General features: G+C 36.0%; 1 protein-coding gene across 4 annotated transcripts in view; it reads right to left on the bottom strand.

Moving 5' to 3' along the window:
- Nucleotides 1-2,449: 2,449 nt before the first annotated feature.
- Nucleotides 2,450-21,863, bottom strand: part of Dcaf6 (DDB1 and CUL4 associated factor 6) — a 101,860-nt gene continuing 82,446 nt past the window's right edge. For all 4 annotated transcript variants that reach the window (XM_090340512.1, XM_090340514.1, XM_090340513.1 and 1 more), the window contains 5 exons: nt 9,825-9,963; nt 8,189-8,345; nt 7,203-7,291; nt 4,973-5,078; nt 2,450-2,860 (listed from right to left, as the gene is read on the bottom strand). In XM_090340512.1, the coding sequence (XP_090196638.1) occupies nt 2,796-2,860; nt 4,973-5,078; nt 7,203-7,291; nt 8,189-8,345; nt 9,825-9,963 (556 nt within the window). In that variant the 3' untranslated portion in view covers nt 2,450-2,795. The remainder of the gene's footprint in view (nt 2,861-4,972; nt 5,079-7,202; nt 7,292-8,188; nt 8,346-9,824; nt 9,964-21,863) is intronic.

The following is a 21,863-nucleotide window of genomic DNA, read 5'->3' on the forward strand; positions in this document are numbered from 1 at the left end:
GCCCTCTTTTTTTTTTTTTTTTTTTGGTGGGTCATGGGGCTTGAACTCAGCCTGGCTGCTGTCCAGCTCAGTCTTCAGCTCAAGGTTACTGCCCTACCCTTGAGCCAACCCCTACTTCCCGTTTTCTAGAGGTTAATTGGAAATAAGAGTCTCAGGTCCTTTTGTACCCAGGCTGGCTTTGAACCTTGATCCTCAGATCTCAGCCTCCAGAGTAGCTAGCAATACAGATGTGAGCCACCACGCCCAGCTCCTTAATTTCTTTTGACAAACTTTAGAGGTGTTTTAGGTTAAAAAAAGAGAGCAAAACAATAGTTCCCAATCTCATGCCCCTTAAAACACACACACAGCACCTGATGGATCTTTTTCTTTTGTGGATCATGGGGCTTGAACTCTGAGCCTGGGCGCTGTCCCTGAGCTCTTCAGCTCAAGGTTACTGTCCTACCCTGATAAGAGTCTCAAGGTTTTTAGTGCCAGGACTGGCTTTGAACCTCTATCCTCAGATCTCGGCCACCTGAGTAGCTAGGATTACAGGTAGGAGCCACCACACCCGGCTAATTTTGTTCTTTTTCTATTACATTCCTGCCAATTACTCCTTGATCTTAGTGAATCCTTCAGTAGCAGTAGCCCATTTCCTCAATTTTCCAACACATCTCTATGGGCGCCCTATTAAAGATCATATTGTGTGTTGTCCTAACAGCTTGTGAAAGTGGCCAGGTACAAATAGGATCCCCTTGCTACTTTAGAATGGAGGAAACAGAAACCCAAAGGAATCTGATGGCTTGAGAAGGGCTCATAACTAATTGGGAGCCAGAAACAAAGACCTTTGCACTTTCCAAAAAATCATGCACTTATCTTCCTTTACCCCTTAAACCATTTAGCAAGTTTTCTACCACAGATATGTGCCTCTGTCTAGAATAGGAACTAGACATTAAAAGTCTAGTTGTGCTTAGTAAACCAACTAAAGAGCTACTTTCTTCTAGGCACAAAGCTAACCTATTTCTTGTCAACAGTAGACATTCCTGGGTCTACAACCATCTTGGGAGGAAATATAAGAAGGGAGGAAGTCCCTTCTTTTCTAGAATATTTAGGTTTCTGAAAATAACAGGAACATGTAAACTACCTGCTGATTAAACCAACAGGGATGTATTACTTTCTATAACAAAAGACAATTGCTATATACTAAATATCACCCTTCAGAATATGGTTGAGAGCTAGTTTAGTGTGATAATTATGCATGAAGTATCATATGCATCTATGGCTCTGTCAGTAATTCCAATATTTTCCTTTCTGTGGCAGTGCTATAATTCTAGCAGCTTTAGATGGCTGTCTCAAGATGAATTCAATTATCATTTAAAATGTGTGGTTCAATTTTTTTTCCAACTGCAAAGGTTAGTTGTTGTCCTTTATAAGTTGACAAATACTACCTGGATGATCTAAAGGTATCTCCTTAAAGAAGAATAATGAATATATCTCCCCAGAAATATATAAAAGCAAATGCCTGTGTGGGAGAGGGGAAGGAAAAGGAATGAGGGAGGCTGAGAGCAAGTGAGTGAGCCAGCACACATTAGATGGTACTGGAAACCCATTATACCAAACCTGAATTTTTGCCTTCAGGGAATCATGAAAGAGGAAACTAACTGTACTTTCTCTCACCTGGCAGATCTGCCTTCTGAAGGAGAAGTACCATGGATAATGGCCATGGATGACAAGAAGACAGAGACATTAGAAAGTATATAAACAAGGGCAGCGATGGTTCAGTAGAACGCTGGCTTAATATGTATGAAGCACTGGATTTAATCCCCAGCACTGATAAAATGAAGACGAAAGGAAACAAGGAGAAAAAAAAACCCCAAATACATAAAAGTAGAAAATTATTTTGTAATAGATTGAAGAGATATGAGTGTATAATCTGAAGGAAAATAATTAGCATACCTTAGCATAAAATTAGATTGAGGGAAAGATACAAGTAGGATGAATGCTAAGTATTCTGGCCATTTTCAGTCATAATCTGTAAGACATTCAAGCCTGGCATGAGTGGAGATGGACACTAGAGTTAAGATGAAACTAGAAGACTGGATCATTACTGATTTGCATTGATATCTGGAACATTAAGACAGAGGAAGAGTAGAAGCCAGTATCTTCAGAAGTAGATATGTGAATTAAACATGATGCTCAGTGATTGAGATGTGATGAGGTACCAGTAATGAGAGATGAAGATAAAAGTACTTTAGAGAAATGAATAAAATCATTGTATATGATGCTATGAAACAGAAATCAACACAGAAAAGATGACTGAATCTGGAAAACAACAGAGAAAGACAGTCTTCTTTTATTAAAGAAAAGATTGGAAAATGTGGACCTATGTGAATAGTGCATTTAATAAAAAGTCAGATTTGGAATATCTTAAACAACAAATATCTTTAATTAGAAAGCAAGAGACATGCAAATGGCAAGTGTAGAAATTTATTTGAACCAACATTTCCACTACAATGAAAATTACTTTTCAACATTGATCCAAGCTCCCACATCTGAAGGTTAGGGAAAATATTGCACTTTGTCTTTTCTAGCACTCCTCATACGTGACAAAAGTTTTAAAAACATTTTGCTAGTTTTGTTTACACACTCGCTCAAATTCATGCACACGGTCATTCCAAACCAATGGTAGGTCATCCCCCGAAAGGGAAAACTCCAGAAAACCACAGCCTTAAAATTGCACTAAAGTTCTGTAAAGAAAAAATATAATAAATGTCTCATACAAATTTCAGAACATCTAAGTGCTTGCCAAAAAGAGTTGATTATTCTTCATCCTCATTTTCATTCTCCTGACCAGAACCTTCTGATCTGTCACCTTCCAACCGGTCTTGAAAACAAAGATATGAGAATCACAAAAAGAAAATATTTTAGCATGCAATTATAGATACAATGCCTTTAAAGCTAATAATTCAAAACAATAATATGTGAAGATAAGTTCACTGTTAGGTATAGCTAAGTGTTTTAAATGTTGCCTGTAGAGGTAAAGGAAAAAAGAAAAAGACATAACACCATAGCTTTGGCTTATGCATGTAATTCTAAAACACATAAAATCAACTCCAATGATCTTACTATATTACATTCTCCTGCAGTGGTTTTCACAGTGCTCTTTGGAAGCTATTAGATGCTATCGAAGAATGTGAAAGAGAGGCTGCAAGAGAATACGGAGAATGTTCTGTTTTAAAAAAGAGGGTCAGCAGCTAAATGGCTGCCACTTGAGCCAGGTGCTACTGGCTTACACATCTGTAATCCTAGCTACTCAGGAAGATAAGATTATAGTTTGAAGCTAGACGGGGCAACCAAATCTGAGAGACTATTCTCCAATTTACCAGCAAAAACCAGAACTGAAGGGGTGGCAAATTTCCATTTACTGAGCAGCAGTGTTTATAATTTGAATACTATTCTCTAACTTAATTACAAAGGTACAATGTCACATTACTATTTGCTGTGTCTACTTCTCCATTTCCTACTTTGTCTGAGGAAGTGGTACTGAGTCTATTGTTTATATAGACATACTATGATAGTAAAAGTTATTTTAACAAAATGCCAAGATGGAAGGGAACAACATAATTATAAAAAATTTAAGGCTGATATAACGAATGATTGTTGTCCTTAATGTAACGAATGATTGTTGTCCTTAATGTACTATGTTGTCTCTCGTCTCCTTTGCTGTCCCTTGGGTATCTCATATTGTTACAGTATCTCACTTTGTTATCTGATATATTGAATTTATTGGTATTTGGTTATTTGAAATTTGATAGGGAAGGGGGGAAAACCAAGACGGGTGGGGAGGGTGGGGGGGGGAGGGTAATGGGTATCAAGACATGTGAAAGGGTATCAATGCATGTGAATTAATGCACCTTCTATCTGGCAAATATCATGTAACCCTTTTACTAATTACAATAAAAAAATAATAAAAAAATAAAAAAAATTTAAGGCTGGAGATTTTGGTATATCTCTCACATTTTAAGAGGACTAAAAGAGTGACTGGATACATTACAATGGAAAGAACATAGTAAATAAGGAAAGTCATTTGATGTTAAATCATCCAGGTTTTTATTTCATAGTGATGGTTTGCATATATTGCTACAAGGGAAGTTTATTGGTCACAGGGAATTTAAGGGCTTAGAAATTAGTTTCAAATTCAGACTTTAATATTTATTAGTTATATGATGTAGGGTATGTTACTAAAGCAATCTACTTTGTTAAGGCTTAAAACTAAATGAGAATATTTACGTGAGATGATTAATATTATACTTTTTTTTTCCTATGTATGTGGTACTGAGGAATTGAACCCGGGTCTTAGTGCATGCTAGGCAAGCACTCTACCACTAGGCCAAACTCCCGGCCCATGATTAATATTATACTTTTTATGTTATAGATGATACATAAATGATAGTTGCTATTATACAATACATAACAGCTAACATATGAAGAAACTTATACATTCTGATATATATGTATATGTGTGTGTGTGTGTGTGTGTATTTTTTTTTTAAACCAGTCTTGGGGCTTGAACTCGGGGCAGTACTGAGGAATCGAACTCAGGGCATAAAGTGGGCACTCTATCACTAGGCTATGCTCCTGGCCCACATTCTGATATTTGTTGTACTGTTTGACATAGTATATGTCTTATCTAGGCTATTATTTATTTTGAATAAAGTTATTAAAATACATTCATTATAAAATATCTTATGGGATTCATAAGCATATATCATATGCTCCTGTACAATAAGAGGAAAGTTGATAAATGTTTTCAAGTAACTATCTTTCCATTTACTATTTTTCAATAATTTTAGTGCTAAGGTCAAGGATTCATAAAAATATTTCAGAAGTTGGTTTTATTTTGTGATACTAAGAAAAAAATATAAATCCCTTTAAACTAGATCTTATTTTTTTTTCAATAAAGCAATGATTTTAATGGTACACTAGAAGTTCTTACCAGCTCGAATGTGATTCAGTGATGCCAACATCCTCAACATGAACGAAGCTGGAACAGTAATAGTGTTTCTAGTCTCTTCCAGCATGAGTTCATTTCGTGTTATAACCTAAAGTCAGTTTATACAACAATGTTAAAAATCATAGAGTAATATAATGGTACTTTCCCCTCAAGATTATTAGTGAAAAATTATCAGGTCTTAGAATTACTTCCTTCTTTATTTGTGTGGTTTCTATATTGCCACTTTAAAGTAAATAAAGCTTAAGAATAAATCATTTGCCTCAGTGCCAAATGATTACTTCAAGTTGCATTTAAAGTTAAGATCAGAAAGTGGCTGAAAAATAAAGGTCAAACATTAAGACAACTTAATAGTGTTTAAGAATTGAAGCCAGGTACCAGTGGCTCACACGTGTAATCCTAGGTACCCAGAAAGCTGAGATCTGAGGATTGCAGTTAAAAGCCAGCTCAGGCACAAAAGTCCATGAGGGTCTTATCTCCAATTAACCACCAGAAAACTGGAAGTGGTGCTGTGGCTCAAAGTGGTAGAGCAGTAGCCTTGAAAAGCTGAGGGACAGCATCCAGGTCCAGAGTTAAAACCTCATGACCGACCAAAAAAAAAAAAAAAAAAAAGAATTCAATTTAGCTTTTACTTGTCAAGTGCTTAAATTTAGTGCTTCCCAGAGCAGTTTATGTTGGCTTTTACTATCTTCTATAGCAGAAGTGACACACAGTATTAAATTATTTAGTAAAAATAAGTATCACTATTACTAAAATTACCAATACTATCAAGTGTTCTGTTCAGTTATGATCCTGAGGTCACTTGGATGACTTGAGATGTTATTTTAATTGAAATTTTTAAAAAATTTGCCTTTTTAAAAATTTTTTTGACAGTATTGAGGTCTGGAGAACATAATTTTGAAAAAAAATTTGGAAAGATGTCACAATGAATTGAATCTTAAGAACCCCATGTAGTACTAAATGTTCTTGAAAACCTAGAGACAGGATAAGCAAAGAAAAAAAGAGGCATTAAAAGCACATGGCAGGGCCGGGAGTTTGGCCTGGTGGTTGAGTGTTTGCTTAGCATGCACAAAGACTCACCCAGGATCAATTCCTCTGTACCACATATACATAGAAAAAGCCAGAAGTGGTGTTGAGGCTCAAGTGGTAGAGCTCTGGCCTTGAGAAAGCCCAAGGACAGTGCTCAGGCCCAGAGCTCAAGCTCAGGACCGGCAAAAAAAAAAAAAAGGCAGCATGAGGCTAAGCCTGGTGGTGGTTACTCACATGATAATCACAGTACTAAATAGACTGAAACAGGATTGTGAACTGTGAGACAGGTATCAGTGTGGGTAACATAGCAAGCTTCTATCTCAAAAAAATAATTTAAAAAAGAAAACATGAAAGGAAGAAAATGATATTAGCCGTTCCCACGGTGCTTCAGTAATGTAACAAACTCCTGATTCATTTGGGTGCCCAGTCCTTACAATCTTGTCCTACCTCTCTTGTTGGTCTATTGAGCTACTTTTGTACATGTACTTTAAGGTTCAGCATACGGATGGTTCATTTACCTTAGACTACCTCGGCACACTCTGAAATCTACTTTCTCAAAAGCTTTAGTCTACCTGTAGCAAACTTAAGATCAATTCTGATTTCTTCTGTGGAAACTTCTCGTTTTCTTTTTTATGGCTTTCCCATTAGAATATAAGTTCTGAGGCACTGTCTTGTTAAACCAGTACCATGTTTGATCAAGATCAAGTATTTCATGAATTGGTATTAAATCAAAGTAATATTGAAACTGTGAAATTTTAGTCTTGGTGTAGAGTAGTGGTCTTCTGAATTAGTTTTAATAGTAGATGCTCATTTTCACAAGGTATTTTATATAAAGATCCAAAAATAAAAGCCCTGGTTGAAGTTAGGAGGAAAACCTAAGTTCAGCCTTTGTATATATCTCTCAAAAATAAATAATAAACAGCTACACAAAAATCAGTTTGAAAAATTTTGCTTTAACAAGAAGCTAAGTAAATCATAAAAATAAGAAAATAAAACAGTCTAGTTATTTGTTCTGTTTCGTGGTGATTTTGGAAGAGAAAGTAGTATTTCCTTTTGAGTTTTCTATGAACAAAACAAAACTATGTAGCCCCATTTATTTATATTTATTTAAAAATGCTTGCTCTTGGTACAACACTTTAAGAACAAATTAAAATATGACCTATAATTAGTAGAGTAAAAATCTTACTTCATCAGCAAGTTTTCGGTTAAAAATCCTCGACTCTTCTAGTGGTGACCAGATTTTTATGTCATAATCAATGCCAGATGAAGCTAGAACTAGAAATAAAATTTACATCTTAATGAAGAACTTAAAAACATGCCAAGGTATGCACATGTGTACATATATATGTACAGATATACATAGCAAAATTCAGTTGAAATGGACATTATACATTTGACCACTAATTAATATTTTCCTTTTCTTCCCCCCTGGAACTGGGGTTTAAACTCAGAGCTTCAAGCTTGCCAGCTTGCTGGGTTGGAACTCAGTAACTTGAGACACACCTCTACCTCTGATTTTTGCTAGTTTATATAGAGATAGAGCCTCACAAATCTTTCTGTGCAGGCTGGCTTCAAACTGACACCTTCCAGATCTGTCTTCTAAGTAGCTAGGATTACAGGTGTAAGGTACCAACACCCAACTTACTTTAAAGATTTCTTAAAAGTAACCTTAGGCAAGTGGTGCTGTGGCTCAAATGGTAGAGCGCTAGCCTTGAGTTGAAGAGCTCAGGAACAGCGGCCTAGGCCCAGTGTTCAAGCCCTACAACTAACAAAACAAACAAACAAAAGTAGCCTTAGAATCTGGGCACAAATGATTCAACATCTATAATTCACCAGCCTAAAAAGCTGGAAATGGAAGTGTATCACTAGTGGTAGAGCATGAGCAAGATCCTGAGTTTAAGCCTTAGTAGAAAAAAGTTCAGTCATGCTAGATTTCTTCTAGCTGATAAAACTTGGAGGAACCATTAGAAAAATAAGCTCTATCCATTTCCTTAGATTTTTCTGCCAAAGCAGACTTTATGTTTTAAACTCAAGTAGGGTTAAACAAGCATCACTCTGTACTTGGTGAAAAAATTTAGATAATTCTTAAATAAAAACATCAGGGGGGTAGGGGGAGGAGAGTTGATGAATCATATGAACAATCTAGCCCTTGTCCTAAAAAGATCATCTTACTTGGATCAAATGGGTGCGGCTGCAGGCAGTTTACCACATGATTATCAGCTTCCAGAAGCATCAAATGCTCAGCAGTGTGCCGATCCCAGATGAAAATATGGCCACAGTCAGAACCACTCATTACAAAGTTAGCACCCCAAAAATTGGCTTCTTTTATCTAAGGGTTTTAAAAAAAATTCAAGTCAAAATTATAAGAAAGGCTTGTCTAGCATCTTAAAATCATGTCAGATTCATCAGCAGGGATTATATAGCAGTTAGATTCAAAGTCTCCCAAGAGAACACTGTTTTCAATAGTACATATTTATGGTGCCTGAAATAGAACTTGGCATAGAATAGCAGTTAGATAATAATTGTGTTAACAGTCATGAATAGGGTTTCTGGGTTTAGGACAATATGAATGAAATTGTTGAATATTTAAAAAATTCTCATGTTATTTAAAAGTCTATTAAAATAATTCATAAGAAAACAAACTGGCTTTTACACTTTGCAAAAAGAACAAAAACTATCATCTTTTTTCACTAGCCATTAGAAGCTTACAAGAATGAGAGGCAAAAATATAAACTTATTTATGGGCTGGGAATTTGGCCGAGTGGTTAAAGTGCTTGCCTAGCATGCACGAAGACCCAGGTTCGATTCCTTGGTACCACATATATAGAAAAAGCCGGAAGTGGTGCTGAGGCTCAAGTGGTAGAGTTCTAGCCTTGAGAAAGTCCAAGGACAGTGCTCAGGCCCTGACCTCAAGCCCAGGACTGGCAAAAAAATAAAAAAAATAAATAAACTTATTTACTTCAAACGAAGCTGTGTGGCAAATGAATATGTTAGACTTGGAATGGTTATGGTCATTTTTTTGACAGACACATACATGACTGAAAAATCAGAAACACCTTGCACTTCAGGATTTAAAAAATCTTTTCTTCTGCAGCTGTAACTTCACAAAAGAGAAGAAAGGCACAGCTTTCTTACTACTTGGAACTGTTGCTATATTTACTTGTCTTCCTTGTTTTCATCTCTTCCCTTATTTTCATCTAAAATTTTAAGCATGAAAATGCACTAAATTTAAAACAGTTACTTCTCTTAAAGTATTTTTAAAAAGGTTCAAATTGGTTTTACCAATAATATCTAGAGACAGCTAATTATCGCTCTATCTTAATTTTTTGGACCTGTACCTTAAAAAAGCAAGTAAAAATACAACTTTCAGAAACTGGTTGTAGCATAATGCAAGCATTATGAGGGACACATTTTATGAATAGCTCTGAGCAAAATAGCTATTATAGACTCATCCAAAAGGTTCTATTAATAAATAATTAATATTATATTGAACTTATGGATTAAAAAAATAGGTCTTAGATATCATCTGAACTAAAGAAAAAGAAAATAAAAGAGAGGAACAGTTTCTTGTATAAGTTAAAAATTAAAAGAATTCCATATATTTTCTTCAGTAGGCTACAGTTTTCTTTGTTAAAAAAGTAGACATTAAAAGACGGCCTTTCACACAATATGATATACAATTTAAAGAGATGACTATGAAGATTCTGTGTTACACTAAGATCACACTGGTTATATATGAAGGTATTAATTATGCAAGAAACATATTATAAAACTGCATCTCACAAAGAATGCCATGAGCAGTTAGTACCATTGTCCTGGAGTTGCGATGGCCCTTATAAACCATCTTTACTAACGGCCTTCTAATGTTCAAAGTATCTAGTTCTTCCATTTCTTTCCTTTCTTTTCTCCTCCTGAAGAACTCCTGAATGCGGGCAACAGCAGAGCGTCTGTATAACATATTAAAACCAAAAAGAGGAATCAGTTTAAAAAAAGATTCACAGGCTATTTCAGAATAAAGAATTTAGAGTAATCTAAGATATAAAAAATATATTATTTCACTAACGCATCCCCACCAAACACATGAAACAACAGACACAATGGTGAGACTGTATAAGACTGTAGTTGAGTTACTACAACAAAATATTTTAGTTAGAGATCACTTAGAAATTTGGAACTATTGAAAAAGGAAATAGCATGCAGCACACTCATTTCTAAAGACATAAATAAATGTATGTATATAACCTTAAGACAGACAAAGTCAAGTGCAATTTTACCACAAGTAAAACATATCCATTCTATTATCTATCTATCTATCTATCTATCTATCTATCTATCTATCTATCTATCTATCTATCTATCTGCCTGTCCTGAAGCTTAAACTTGGGGCTTGAGCACTGTCCTTGGGCTTTCTCCAGGCCAGAGTTCTATCACTTGAGCCATAGCACCATTTCTGGCTTTTTCTATGTATGTGGTACTGAGGAACTGAATCCAGGTCTTCATGCATGCTAGGCAAGCACTCTACCACTAGGCCAAACTCCTGACCTCCATTCCATTTTTTTATGCTTCTCTTCACATTATAAAAAGCAAAAGCATAAACTAAGAGTAAAATATAGCATGGATAAGCGAATATTTTTTAATGGAAAACATTGTTCAAAGATATCCCAAGAGTAGACTAAACAAGAGACTAATTATATGAAAGTAAAAATTGAGCTAATGAGGCAGATTTTGCTCTGAGAAGTTGGAGAAGTAGGGACTCAAGAACAAAAGATTCTTTTGGGGGGGGCAGTAATAGGATTTGCATTCTCTTCAATTTCTTGGTTACAGCTGGTATTTTATACCTTGAGGCATATATTCAATATATTCAATTTAGCTTTTTTTTTTTTTTTTTGGTGGGTTATGGGGCTTGAACTGGCCTGGGTGCTGTTCCTGAGCTCTTCAGGTCAAGGCTACCACCCTAACCCTACCACTGGGTATTTTCCCTGAGCTCTTCACCTCAAAGCTACCACCCTACCCTTGAGCCAAGCCCCACTTCCTGTTTTCTAGAGGTTAATTGGGGATAAGAGAGAGGCTCAGGACCTTTTGTACCCAGGCTGCTTTGAACCTTGATCCTCAGATCTCAGCCTCCTGAGTAGCTAGGATTATAGGTGTGAGCCGGCTCAATTTAGAATTTTATTTTCCTGGATAATTGAAAATGTTGTCTTGAGTACTTTTCTCATTGGGCTAGCTTTAATCACATGATCCTCTGGATTTCAGCCTTATGAGTAGCTAGAAAGAAATACAGGTATGAGCTAACTGCACCCAGCCAAATGACTCTTTATAAAACAAAATTTTAATATTAGAAGAAACTTCCCTAAAATACAGTACCATTTAGTAATTTAAATACTGTATTTTGGCTTATAGCAAACTAAAAGTCAGTATAATTTAAAAAGTCTACAAATCAATAAGGAAACAAATGACATAACAGTTAATATGCAAAAGTTGTTCAGACAAGTGATAAAACGAAATTATTCTCTTTATGAAAGATTTTCATGTCTGAATGACACGATTGAGAAATGATGTAACATTTATAGGAATTTAAAAGGGATGCTATGTTTATTTTATTGCAAACTTTTTACTGAAGTACAGTACAAATAGAGGAAGAAACAAGTCATAAGTTAGATTACTGAAGTCTCACCAACATAAGCATGAGCATCAGCATGATTCCAAGCACTCCATTCCTATTATTTCTCTTCCCTTAGAACACATCACTGGGGCCAGGAGTTTGGCCTAGTGGTAAAGTGCTTGCCTAGTATGCATGAAGCCCTGGGTTCAATTCCTTGCTACCACATACACAGAAAATGCCGAAGTGGTGCTGTGGCTCAAGTGATAGAGTACTAACCTTGAGAAAGCCCAAGGACAGTGCTCAGGCCCTGAGTTCAAGCCCTAGGACTGGCAAAAAAAAACAAAACAAAAACCAAAACAAAAATTACTTTTCTGAAATTTAACCCCAAGAACTTTAACTAAGTGGAATTACACAATACGTTTTTTTGTTTTTTTTTTTGTTTTTTTTCCAGTCTTGGGCTTGAGCACAGGGCCTGAATACTATCCTTGGACTTTCTCAAGGCTAGAGCTCTACCACTCGAGCCTCAGCACCATTTCTGGCTTTTTTGTATGTATGTGGTACCGAGGAATCAAACCCAGATCTTTATGCATGCTAGGCAAGCACTCTACCACTAGGCCAAACTCCCGGCCCCATACACAATATGTATTTTTATAATTAACTTTATCTCAGCAGTTTGTATTTAACTGAAGTCCCTCTTTTTTGCTAGAGTATTTTATTAAAATATAATTTATCAATCTTAAAGATTACTTATACTATTGGTAGACACTGAATAATGTATAGACTCTGAATACTGAAATAGGACTACTATCAACATTTGGCTATGCTTTCAAGTGAATATGTGTGTGTGTGTGTGTATATGTGTGTGTGTGTGTGTGTGTTGGATATATGCTTAAAAGAATAAATTGTTAAACTATATAGTATTTTTAAATGTTTAGCTTTAGATATTCCTAGTTTTCCATAGTTGTACAAATTTAAACTCCTGGCAATGTATTAATTCTATTACAATATAGTTTGAGAAGAAATAATTAAAAATTTAAAAGATGTATAAGCTCTGACTCAGCAGTTTTACTTTAAAAAATGTATACTTTAGAAATGGAATATTCATATATATGTATATATATATATATATGGTAAGCAAGCATGAGGTTAAAAAAAAAACCACCTGAACACAATTGTTTGATAATCACACATAAAATTCTAATGATATCCTTTACAGATACATAAAAATCACTAACAAATTTATTATCCATAAGGCATAAAGAGTTTCTATGCATTTTCAAGGCTAGTTCTCACACCAACCATGTTTTATGACTGCAAATTAGGTGAGAATGATAAAAGCTGAATTTGTTCAAATTAAGAATTTAGAAAAAGAACTACAAAACAATCAGGTCCAGTCTTGGTTATTCAAGAGGCTAAGATCTGAAGATCATGGTATGAAGCCAGCCCAGGCAGAAAAAGCCTTAAGACTCAGGCAGAAAAAGCCTTGAGACTCTTATCGCTAAGTACCCACCACCACCAAAAAAAGAGCCAGAAGTGGAGCTGTGGTTTAAGTGGTACCGTGCTAACCTTGAGCAGAAAAGCTCAAGACAGCCGCCGAGTTCAAGCCCCAGAAACAATACCAAACAATAACTCAAAACAGATAGAAATAAATCATAAGCAAAGAAACATAATTTTGCCATTAAAGACAAAAATACTCAATGTTTTAAATGAAATGATAGCAATAACTAAAAATGTAACAGAAATGAAAGGCAATAAAGATACTATACTAATACATTTAAAAATTTCATGAAGTCCTACATAGCCAACAGACAAGATAAAATAATGGCATTCGCAGGGAAGTGGATGAATCATGTTGAGTGAGACAAGTCAAGACCAAATGAACAAAAGGCACATGGTATCCTTAATATGTGGCTATTAGATCCAAACAGTACAGGAGCAATGACTCAAAATTGCGTACCCAATGCCATAGATATGGTATTGGAAATATAAACACAACTACATAGACATAAAAATTTATGACTATAGATATGTTTATGACATAGATTAATATGCATCTATGACATACAAACCCTCAGCCTAATTTTAATTATGTTCTAAAATCTAAGTACCAGTGATTGCATATAGAGATTCCCTTCTTGAATACTTGTTTGTTAAACACGTCATTTGAATATGATGTAAAAATCAATGTTAATACATTAAATAAAAAAAATTCATGAATTCAAAATAAGTTTTTTTTGTTTTTTTTTTTGCCAGTCCTGGGGCTTGAACTCAGGGCCCGAACACTGTCTCTGGGCTTTCCTCAAGGCTAGTACACTACCAATTGAGCCACAGCACCATTTCAGCATTTTCTGTGTATGTGGTACGGAGAAATCGAACCTGGGTCTTTGTGAATGCTAGACAAGCACTCTGCCACTAGGCCAAACTCCCGGCCCTCAAAAGTAAGTTTTGAAAATTCAATGAAGGAATAGTTTAAACAAGGCTAACAAAGAAACATTTTCCCAGAGAATATTGGGCTCAGATGGTTTTATACTAACTTTCAAATAAAATACCATTCCATTTTACACAAACTCTATCACTAGTTAGTTCCCAGAACATGACTACAATTTTAAGTAAAACTGCAAATAATTTCAGGTAAAAGATTATGTTACAAAGTTACCTCTACATTTATTTACATCATTTAAAAATGGCTTTCAGCCAGGCGTGATGGTTCACGCCTGTAATCCTATTTATTCTGGAGGCTGAGATCTGAGGATCACAATTCAAAGCCAGTTTGGGCACTAAAGTCCATGAGACTCTTATCTCCACTAAACTGCCAGAAAACTGGAAGTGGCATTGTGGCTCAAGGGGTAGGGTAGTAGCCTTGAGCTGAAGAGCTCAGGGACAACACCTAGGCCCAGAGTTCAAGTGCCATGACTGTCAAACAAAAAATGCCTCTCAGTAACATTTTATATATTACACAAACAAGTGTTCTTATGCAGGGATAAAACTGTAAAGGTTAGTCTCCTAGTCTAGGTTTCTAATCAACATGGCATACACAAGGAAAGAAATTCCCAAATTGTGAGATGACAAAGGTGTTTGTCACAAAACTACAAAATAGGTTTATGACAAAATAACTGTGGGAAATGTTTAAATAAAGCACCATAGGGTTTTCTTTGCTGCAAGTCTGAGAGGCCTGAAAATGGTAGATAGCATGCAACCCCCCCCAAGAGGTAAATATAGTATAGCATTCCCCAAATACTATTATCAGAATACTGTAGACAACAGTAACATTCATTTTCTTATCTTCTAATTACTGTACCTAGAAAGTTTTGTTTCTTTTATGAAACTTGATGTCTTAAATTCAAAGAATAAAGAATTAGGTCCTTTAAGTAAGCTATTCTCACTTTTTCATCACATCATTCTATAGATGAGTTTCTGTACTAATTATCACATTTCCCAGGAATAAGATAAAGATACTCCAAGCTGGGCGCAGTGGCTCACTCCTATAATCCTAGCTACTCAGGAGGCTGAGATCTGAGGATCAAGGTTCAAAGCCAGCCTGGGTTTCAAAAGGACCTGAGATTCTTATCTCAAAGGAACCTCTAGAAAATGGGAAGTGAGACTTGGCTCAAGGGGTATGGTGGTAGCCTTGAGCTGAAGAGTTCAGGGACAATTCCCAGGCCCAGGGGTAGGGGTAGGGTGGTAGCCTTGACCTGAAGAGCTCAGGGACAGCAACACAGGCCAAGTTCAAGCTCCATGATCCACCCCCCCACACACACATGCAAAAGAGAAAGATACTCCTAAGAGCAAGTTAAGTCTTATTTATGTATGCCTTATTGCAAATGCTCATCAAAATTCCGAATACTGGAGCTGGGAAGGTGACTTAGTGATATAATGCTTGAGTAGCATACATGAAGCCTTGGGTTCGATTCCTCCGTGCAACATAAACAGAAAAAGCTGGAAGTGGTGCCTGGTTCAAGTGGTAGAGCACTAGTACTGAACACAGAGAGGCTCAGGGACAAAGCCTGAGTTCAAGCCCCCAGGACAGGTTAAAAAAAAATCCTGAATATTGCTGCTTTTCTGTTCCAATTCTGTAAGTTCTTTTCATTTATACTGTTTTTTTAAAATTCATTTCAACTTTCTAGTTTAGAATTTGTGATTTACTCAGACAGGGTTTAAATTATAAATTAAAATGTTTAATGTACAAATAAAGTTATAAGTAGTAGTTTAGAAGGGTATACTTATTTATTAATTAATTAATTTATTTTTTGCCAGTCCTGGGCTTGAGCTCAGGGCCTGAGCACTGTCCTTGGGCTTTCCTCAAGTCACCTCAAGTCCTACCCTGAGTCACCGCACCACTTCTGGCTTTTTCTGTGTATGTGGTACCGAGGAATCGAACCCAGGTCTTCGCACATGCTAGGCAGGCACTCTACCACTAGGCCAAATTCCCGGCCTGGGTATACTTTTTTAAAGCAACACTTTAAAGCAGACACACAAACATCTGTCATTTCAACTGTATCGTTACAAATATTTGAAATAAATGAAGTAAACTGGTTGTGTTCCTTTTGCTCCTTTTGTTCTTATGAAGTATTAGCAAATAAAGGTATGGGAGAGTGGGCCTGATACTGCTATCATTAGCAAGGTTTGCTTATAATCTAGTCTTGGTATATGGAGATCTGACTTTTAGAATGTTCCCTCAACTGTGTGCCTGCCTGGGACACTGGTCCTTGTTTACACAGATCATTTATAAGCATAATGTGATTTACAGTGAATATACACGATTGTTTAGGGTCTGGGTTTAGGGAGTTATAGTTGAGTACGAAGGCAGAGGGCTCCTCTATGGCCAGTCCTCCCCCCCCCCCAGCAAAAAAAATACTGGACTTTGTTCTGTAGGCAGGCTTCACTGTACAGAGCCACTATATAATTGTCATGGCATTTTACTGTGGCAGTAAGGGCATGTTACAAGGTTGTTCTTGAAAGAATGTTGGACAGTTGGACCTACATTCTTCCATTCTATCTTAAGTCTTTTTTTTTTTTTTTTTTTTTTGCCAGTCCTGGGCTTGAGCTCAGGGCCTGAGCACTGTCCTTGGACTTTCTCAAGGCTAGAGCTCTACCACTTGAGCCTCAGCACCACTTCCGGCTTTTTTCTATGTATGTGGTACCGAGGAATCGAACCCGGGTCTTCATGCATGCTAGGCAAGCACTTTAACCACTAGGCCAAACTCCCGGCCCCTTCTTAAGTATTTTTTTATGTGTGGCAAAAAACGATAGCCATGTTTCCAAATGATTGTGTTCTGTAACAGGTCATGAAATATGAGAGAGGTCCTGGGACCCCTGGAACAATTCCAAGTTCCTGTTGGGCAAAGTTGATGCTGCTGGCAGCCATTTTAGTTACAGGGCACAGAGTAGATGATGATCTGGAAGCCTAAGAAAGCTTTTTACTTAAAAACTCAAAAGGTTCTCTGAATGTATTTAATGACATTTCAAGTACAGCTGATGCAGACACATAAGCTATTCTTGCCAGCTGTCATGTAATTGAGTGCCCAATATATCCAGAAGCTTTGGTTTTTCTGTAGGAAGAACAATAGAGGAGAACTAAAAGATGTGTCCTGGGATAGGCTGCAAGGAGGAAGGAGAGTTTTTTCAAAAGACTTAACAGTGATAGATGGCATTAGAATAAAGAGATTAGATAACTTTTTATTTATTGTTCTAATAAATAAATATAATACCCATCATTTAGAATCTTAGCAGTCACATTCACAAGCTATAAGACAATCCCTAACAAAAACTGGTTATATGAGCAGTGGAGATAATCTGTGATAATCTAATTTTTCTAATTTTATCTTAATGAAATACATTCCTTAAATATTCCCTGTTGCTAAAGGGGAAGCAAAACAAAAGGGTGTATATGATCAGGAAGGTACTGTATTCTCATTAGAGTATTTCTCAAAATCTCTACATAAAAAAACCATTAAGTAGGGGCCGGGAGTTTGGCCTAGTGGTTAAAAGTGCTTGCCTAGAATGCATGAAGACTTGCGTTCAATTCCTCGGTACCACATACATAGAAAAAAGCCAGAAGTGGTGCTGAGGCTCAAGTGGTAGAGCTCTAGCCTTGAGAAAGTCCAAGGACAGTGCTCAGGCCCTGAGCTCAAGCCTAGGACCGGCAAAAAATAAAACCAAAAAACATTAAGTAGAGAATGAGTAATAATTCACTGAATGGGAGGTAGCTGTTACATTTTTTCTGCTTCATCCATGTTAGCAGTTCAAAATCATCTTAAATTTTCAACTATCTTAAAACTCTATTTAAAACAATATGGTTCTTTTTCGTTCTAATCTTCACCGTCAAAACATAAACCAGCTTTTAGTAGTTAGAATAACAAGTGTAAGTAGAAAAAAAAGCCTGGCTGGGTGCTGGTGGCTCATGCCTGTAACACTAGCTATTCAGAAGGCTGAGAACTGAGGATTGTGATTTGAAGTCAGCCTGAGCAAGAAACTCCTTGGGACTCATCTCCAATTAACCACTAGAAAACCAGATTGTGGCTCAAGGTGGTAAAGTGCTAGTCTTGAGCAGAAAAAGTTTTGGGACAGCACCCAGGTCCTGAGTTCAAGCCCCATGAACAGCAAGTAAATAAACACACAAATAAATAAATATATAAAAATAAAGACAAAAAGTCTTTAAAAATTCCATTTTTCTATCAATTAAAGGGTGGTAACTAATTAATTTTCAAAAATGATTTTAAATGTACTTATTAACAACCATAAATACCAGCACAAAAGTTAAAAAAACAAACAACAACAAAAATTACAAGTTCCCAACTTTTACCTGTGAGCTTTACCCAAGAATTACTAGAGATCTTAAATATTTGGGAGCTTATTATTTCTGTACTCCCTGTGAGCAACTCAATTTTACATTTTGTATTTTACTTTGTTTTAGAAATTTTTAGTAAGAAATTGGTAACGCCACTAAAAACTAGGTTGATTTTTGTCAGTAAATCAGGTTTTAGGTAGGTGAATACTGAGATTGAGGTTCACTTTAAAGTTCTGCACAAAAATATATTCCCCTATCAGATTTCAAATTAGAAATGTCCTTGATGATTATATATCATTTTGATATACAATACTCTTGTGAGGAAACAGCTTCTCTGAAAAATCAGAATTTTCAAATGATGCACAGAATTAGACTCAAGTCCATGTTTAGTTATGATTTCATAACAAAAATGCTAAAAAGAATTATGCCAATAAAGTTTTCAAGAAAATCTAAGTTGCATTCTTTAACAAATCATATTCAAAGCAAGTAACCAATATTTACAGGACACAATTTCAGACCATAGGTGCTTTGACCTATGACACACTTGAAGTGAACATCAGTTTTATCTGCACACAGGAAATTTCTCTTCATTCTACTCTCATGCAGTACATGCAACTAGATAGTTTGTGAAGAGCAACCTGCTTTACAATGCTTAGCACTTAAAGAGTTCTGTAAGTTCAACGGAATATTAACTGTTAATAGGAAAGGTGGTTAGCTGTGGAAAGATGACCTGGCAAACCCATCATAAAGAAAAAACAATGAAGGACATACTGAATTACCTCATTATTCTATCACCTATTGTTGTTCCTCTGATATTAAATCTAGTGAAGGGAACACAATAACTAAAGTCACTCACAAAAATTTCAAAGAATCAAATATTAAAGCATTAAGGTTATCACTGCTATAAAAAATTACCTCAACCTAAAAAAATAGTTTCTTTTGTGGCTTAGGGTATTAAGTAATGTCACTCAACTAAGCTAATAGTGTAAGAAATTAAGGAAATAGAACCACTCACTGAAGAAAGATTAGAAGGAAGACACTGTACTTAAATCTCTTTTCAATAAATCAAAGCCTAATCCTGTGGAGTAGAAAATTTATCTTTTAGAATGTGGATAAACACATTGATTTATTCCAAATATCATCCATCAGAACATCTACATTCTGTTCCTCAAGGCTGAGCTGCTTTTTGAGAAATAAGTAACTGCAGTTCTGAGCTGATTCATTTGTATTAACCATAAAACTATAAAAAGCAAGCAAAGAGTATGGGGTTTTTAACTCCTTAGGATCCCAGATCTTCCTCTTTATTTTTTCTGTATTTGTCTCTAAACTGAGACTAGAACCACTGGATACTAAGTGAGGATTTCTTCACAAAGCTTCATTTCCTTGTCTTTTCCAGAGCAATTTTGTTTTCTTCTTGGATTTACAAAGAGAAGAGCTAGCTGCTAGGCGATTATATAATGAATGCATCATGATGGCGTTGGAACTGAGAACTTTGTAAGAAGCTCACCTTTTAAATGAAAAATCTAGCCTTGCTCTATCTATCATTCCCAGAGCACATTTTTGTTTGTGCTCTAGTACGTAAAACTAGTACAAAATACACATACTAATTTTACTGACATTTTAACACCATGATTAGAGAATATATACATATATATATTCTTATTCATCTTTTTTTAATTTATTTTCTACTTAATGACTTGTGTTCTCCTAGACAAACTGAAAGGGAACTCAAATATATTCTGGTTCATATTCACTGTTTTAGAGTTGAGATTTTTTCCAAGGAAATCACTTTCTAATACACTATAGCTTGGTTTCTCTTACTAGAGAGCATGGATCAGCAAACTGGATTTTAGGCTAAATTTAGGTCAACTTTTTGCAATGCCTTTTAAAACTACAGATTTTACACTTTTAAATGGTTACATAAGTACCTGTTACATAACTACCTTTACTTACCTACTGGCCAGCAAAGTCTAAAATATTTATTATCTGGCTCTTTATGAAAAAAAAATCTAGTGACTTCTGCTATAGAGTCCCAATTATATTCATATAGACTTACATCAGTTAATCAGGAGAGCATTCCACTTAAAGGTACCTATGTTAGTTGTTAAGGCCTTTAATTTCTAAGAAATTTCCTTTTCATGCTCGATCTCAGGCCAGAAGTGAAAATCTGGGTCATATTTAGCAAACCAAGGTATAAGAATGCGAAATGGCGCTGTGGCTCAAGGGGTAGAAGATAGCCTTGAGCTGAAGAGCTCAGGGACAGTGCCTAGGCCCAGAGTTCAAGCCCCATGACTGCCAAATATATATATATATATATATATATATATATATATATATATATATAAAATCATTGTTCAATAAGAAACTTTCAATATTTTAAATGTACGTCAAAAATTATTTAGCTGGGCTGGGACTTTGGCCTAGTGGTAGAATGCTTGGCTAGCATGCACAAAGGCCCGGGTTCGATTCCTCGGTACCACATACATAGAAAAAAAAAAAAAGAAAAAAAAAAAAAGCCAGAAGTGGTGCTGAAGCTCAAGTGATAGAGCTCTAGCCTTGAGAAAAATCCAAGGACAGAGCGCAGGCCCTGAGCCCAAGCCCAGGACTGGCAAAAAAAAAATAAATTTAGAAAAATTAAAATTTGGACAACAATGATGAGAACTGCTATATGAGTTCCTCATATAAATTAAAGTACATATTTAATACACATATTATATGACCATACTTAAACTTTGAGGTCCATTCTTTACCTATCTAAACTAAATTGACTGGGTTTTTAAAATGGCAGCAAGACCTTGCTTTGGTGCAACAGACAGCACACTGGATTTAGCCTGAGTCTGGAGTAGCCAAATGGCAGCAAGAAAGCATTCTAAACACATGCACACATTTAGCAGGGCACTTCATACTTCAAGAAATAAATGTGCTAATTTTCACAGTACAGCTTCAGAACCTTTAGCTTCTTCAAATTAAGTTCTCCAAAGCCATATTACTAATTTATAAGCTGCCATATGACTTTTCATGCTTTAAAATAGCATGAAAGACAAAGTCTTCAATGAATTATTACATTTTTAGAACTGTATGAATTTTATTATTCTTCTGTGACTATTCAATATATTTAGTACCAAACCTTATAAAAAATAAGATAATATGCAGGGGTGGTGGGGAAGGGGTGGTATGAAAGACAAAATTTCTCTAAACAGCCTAGCTTGGCTTCAACCTTATAATCCTCCAATTTCACTAGTTGAGATTATAAGCAAGAACCCCTGCTCTTGGCTTATTGTTATTTGTTTGGCTTATTTTTGGTGCTGGTCCTGGGGCTTGTAGGACCTAGGTACTGTCTCTGAGCCCCCCATCCCCCCGCCCAGTCCTGGCCCTTGAACTCAGGGCGTGAGCACTGTCTTTGGGCTTTCTCAAGGCTAAAGCTCTACCACTTGAGCCACAGTACCATGTCTGGCTTT

Source organism: Megascapheus bottae, chromosome 10, assembly GCF_031878675.1.
Source record: "Megascapheus bottae isolate mThoBot1 chromosome 10, mThoBot2.hap1, whole genome shotgun sequence".
NCBI lineage: Eukaryota > Metazoa > Chordata > Mammalia > Rodentia > Geomyidae > Megascapheus > Megascapheus bottae.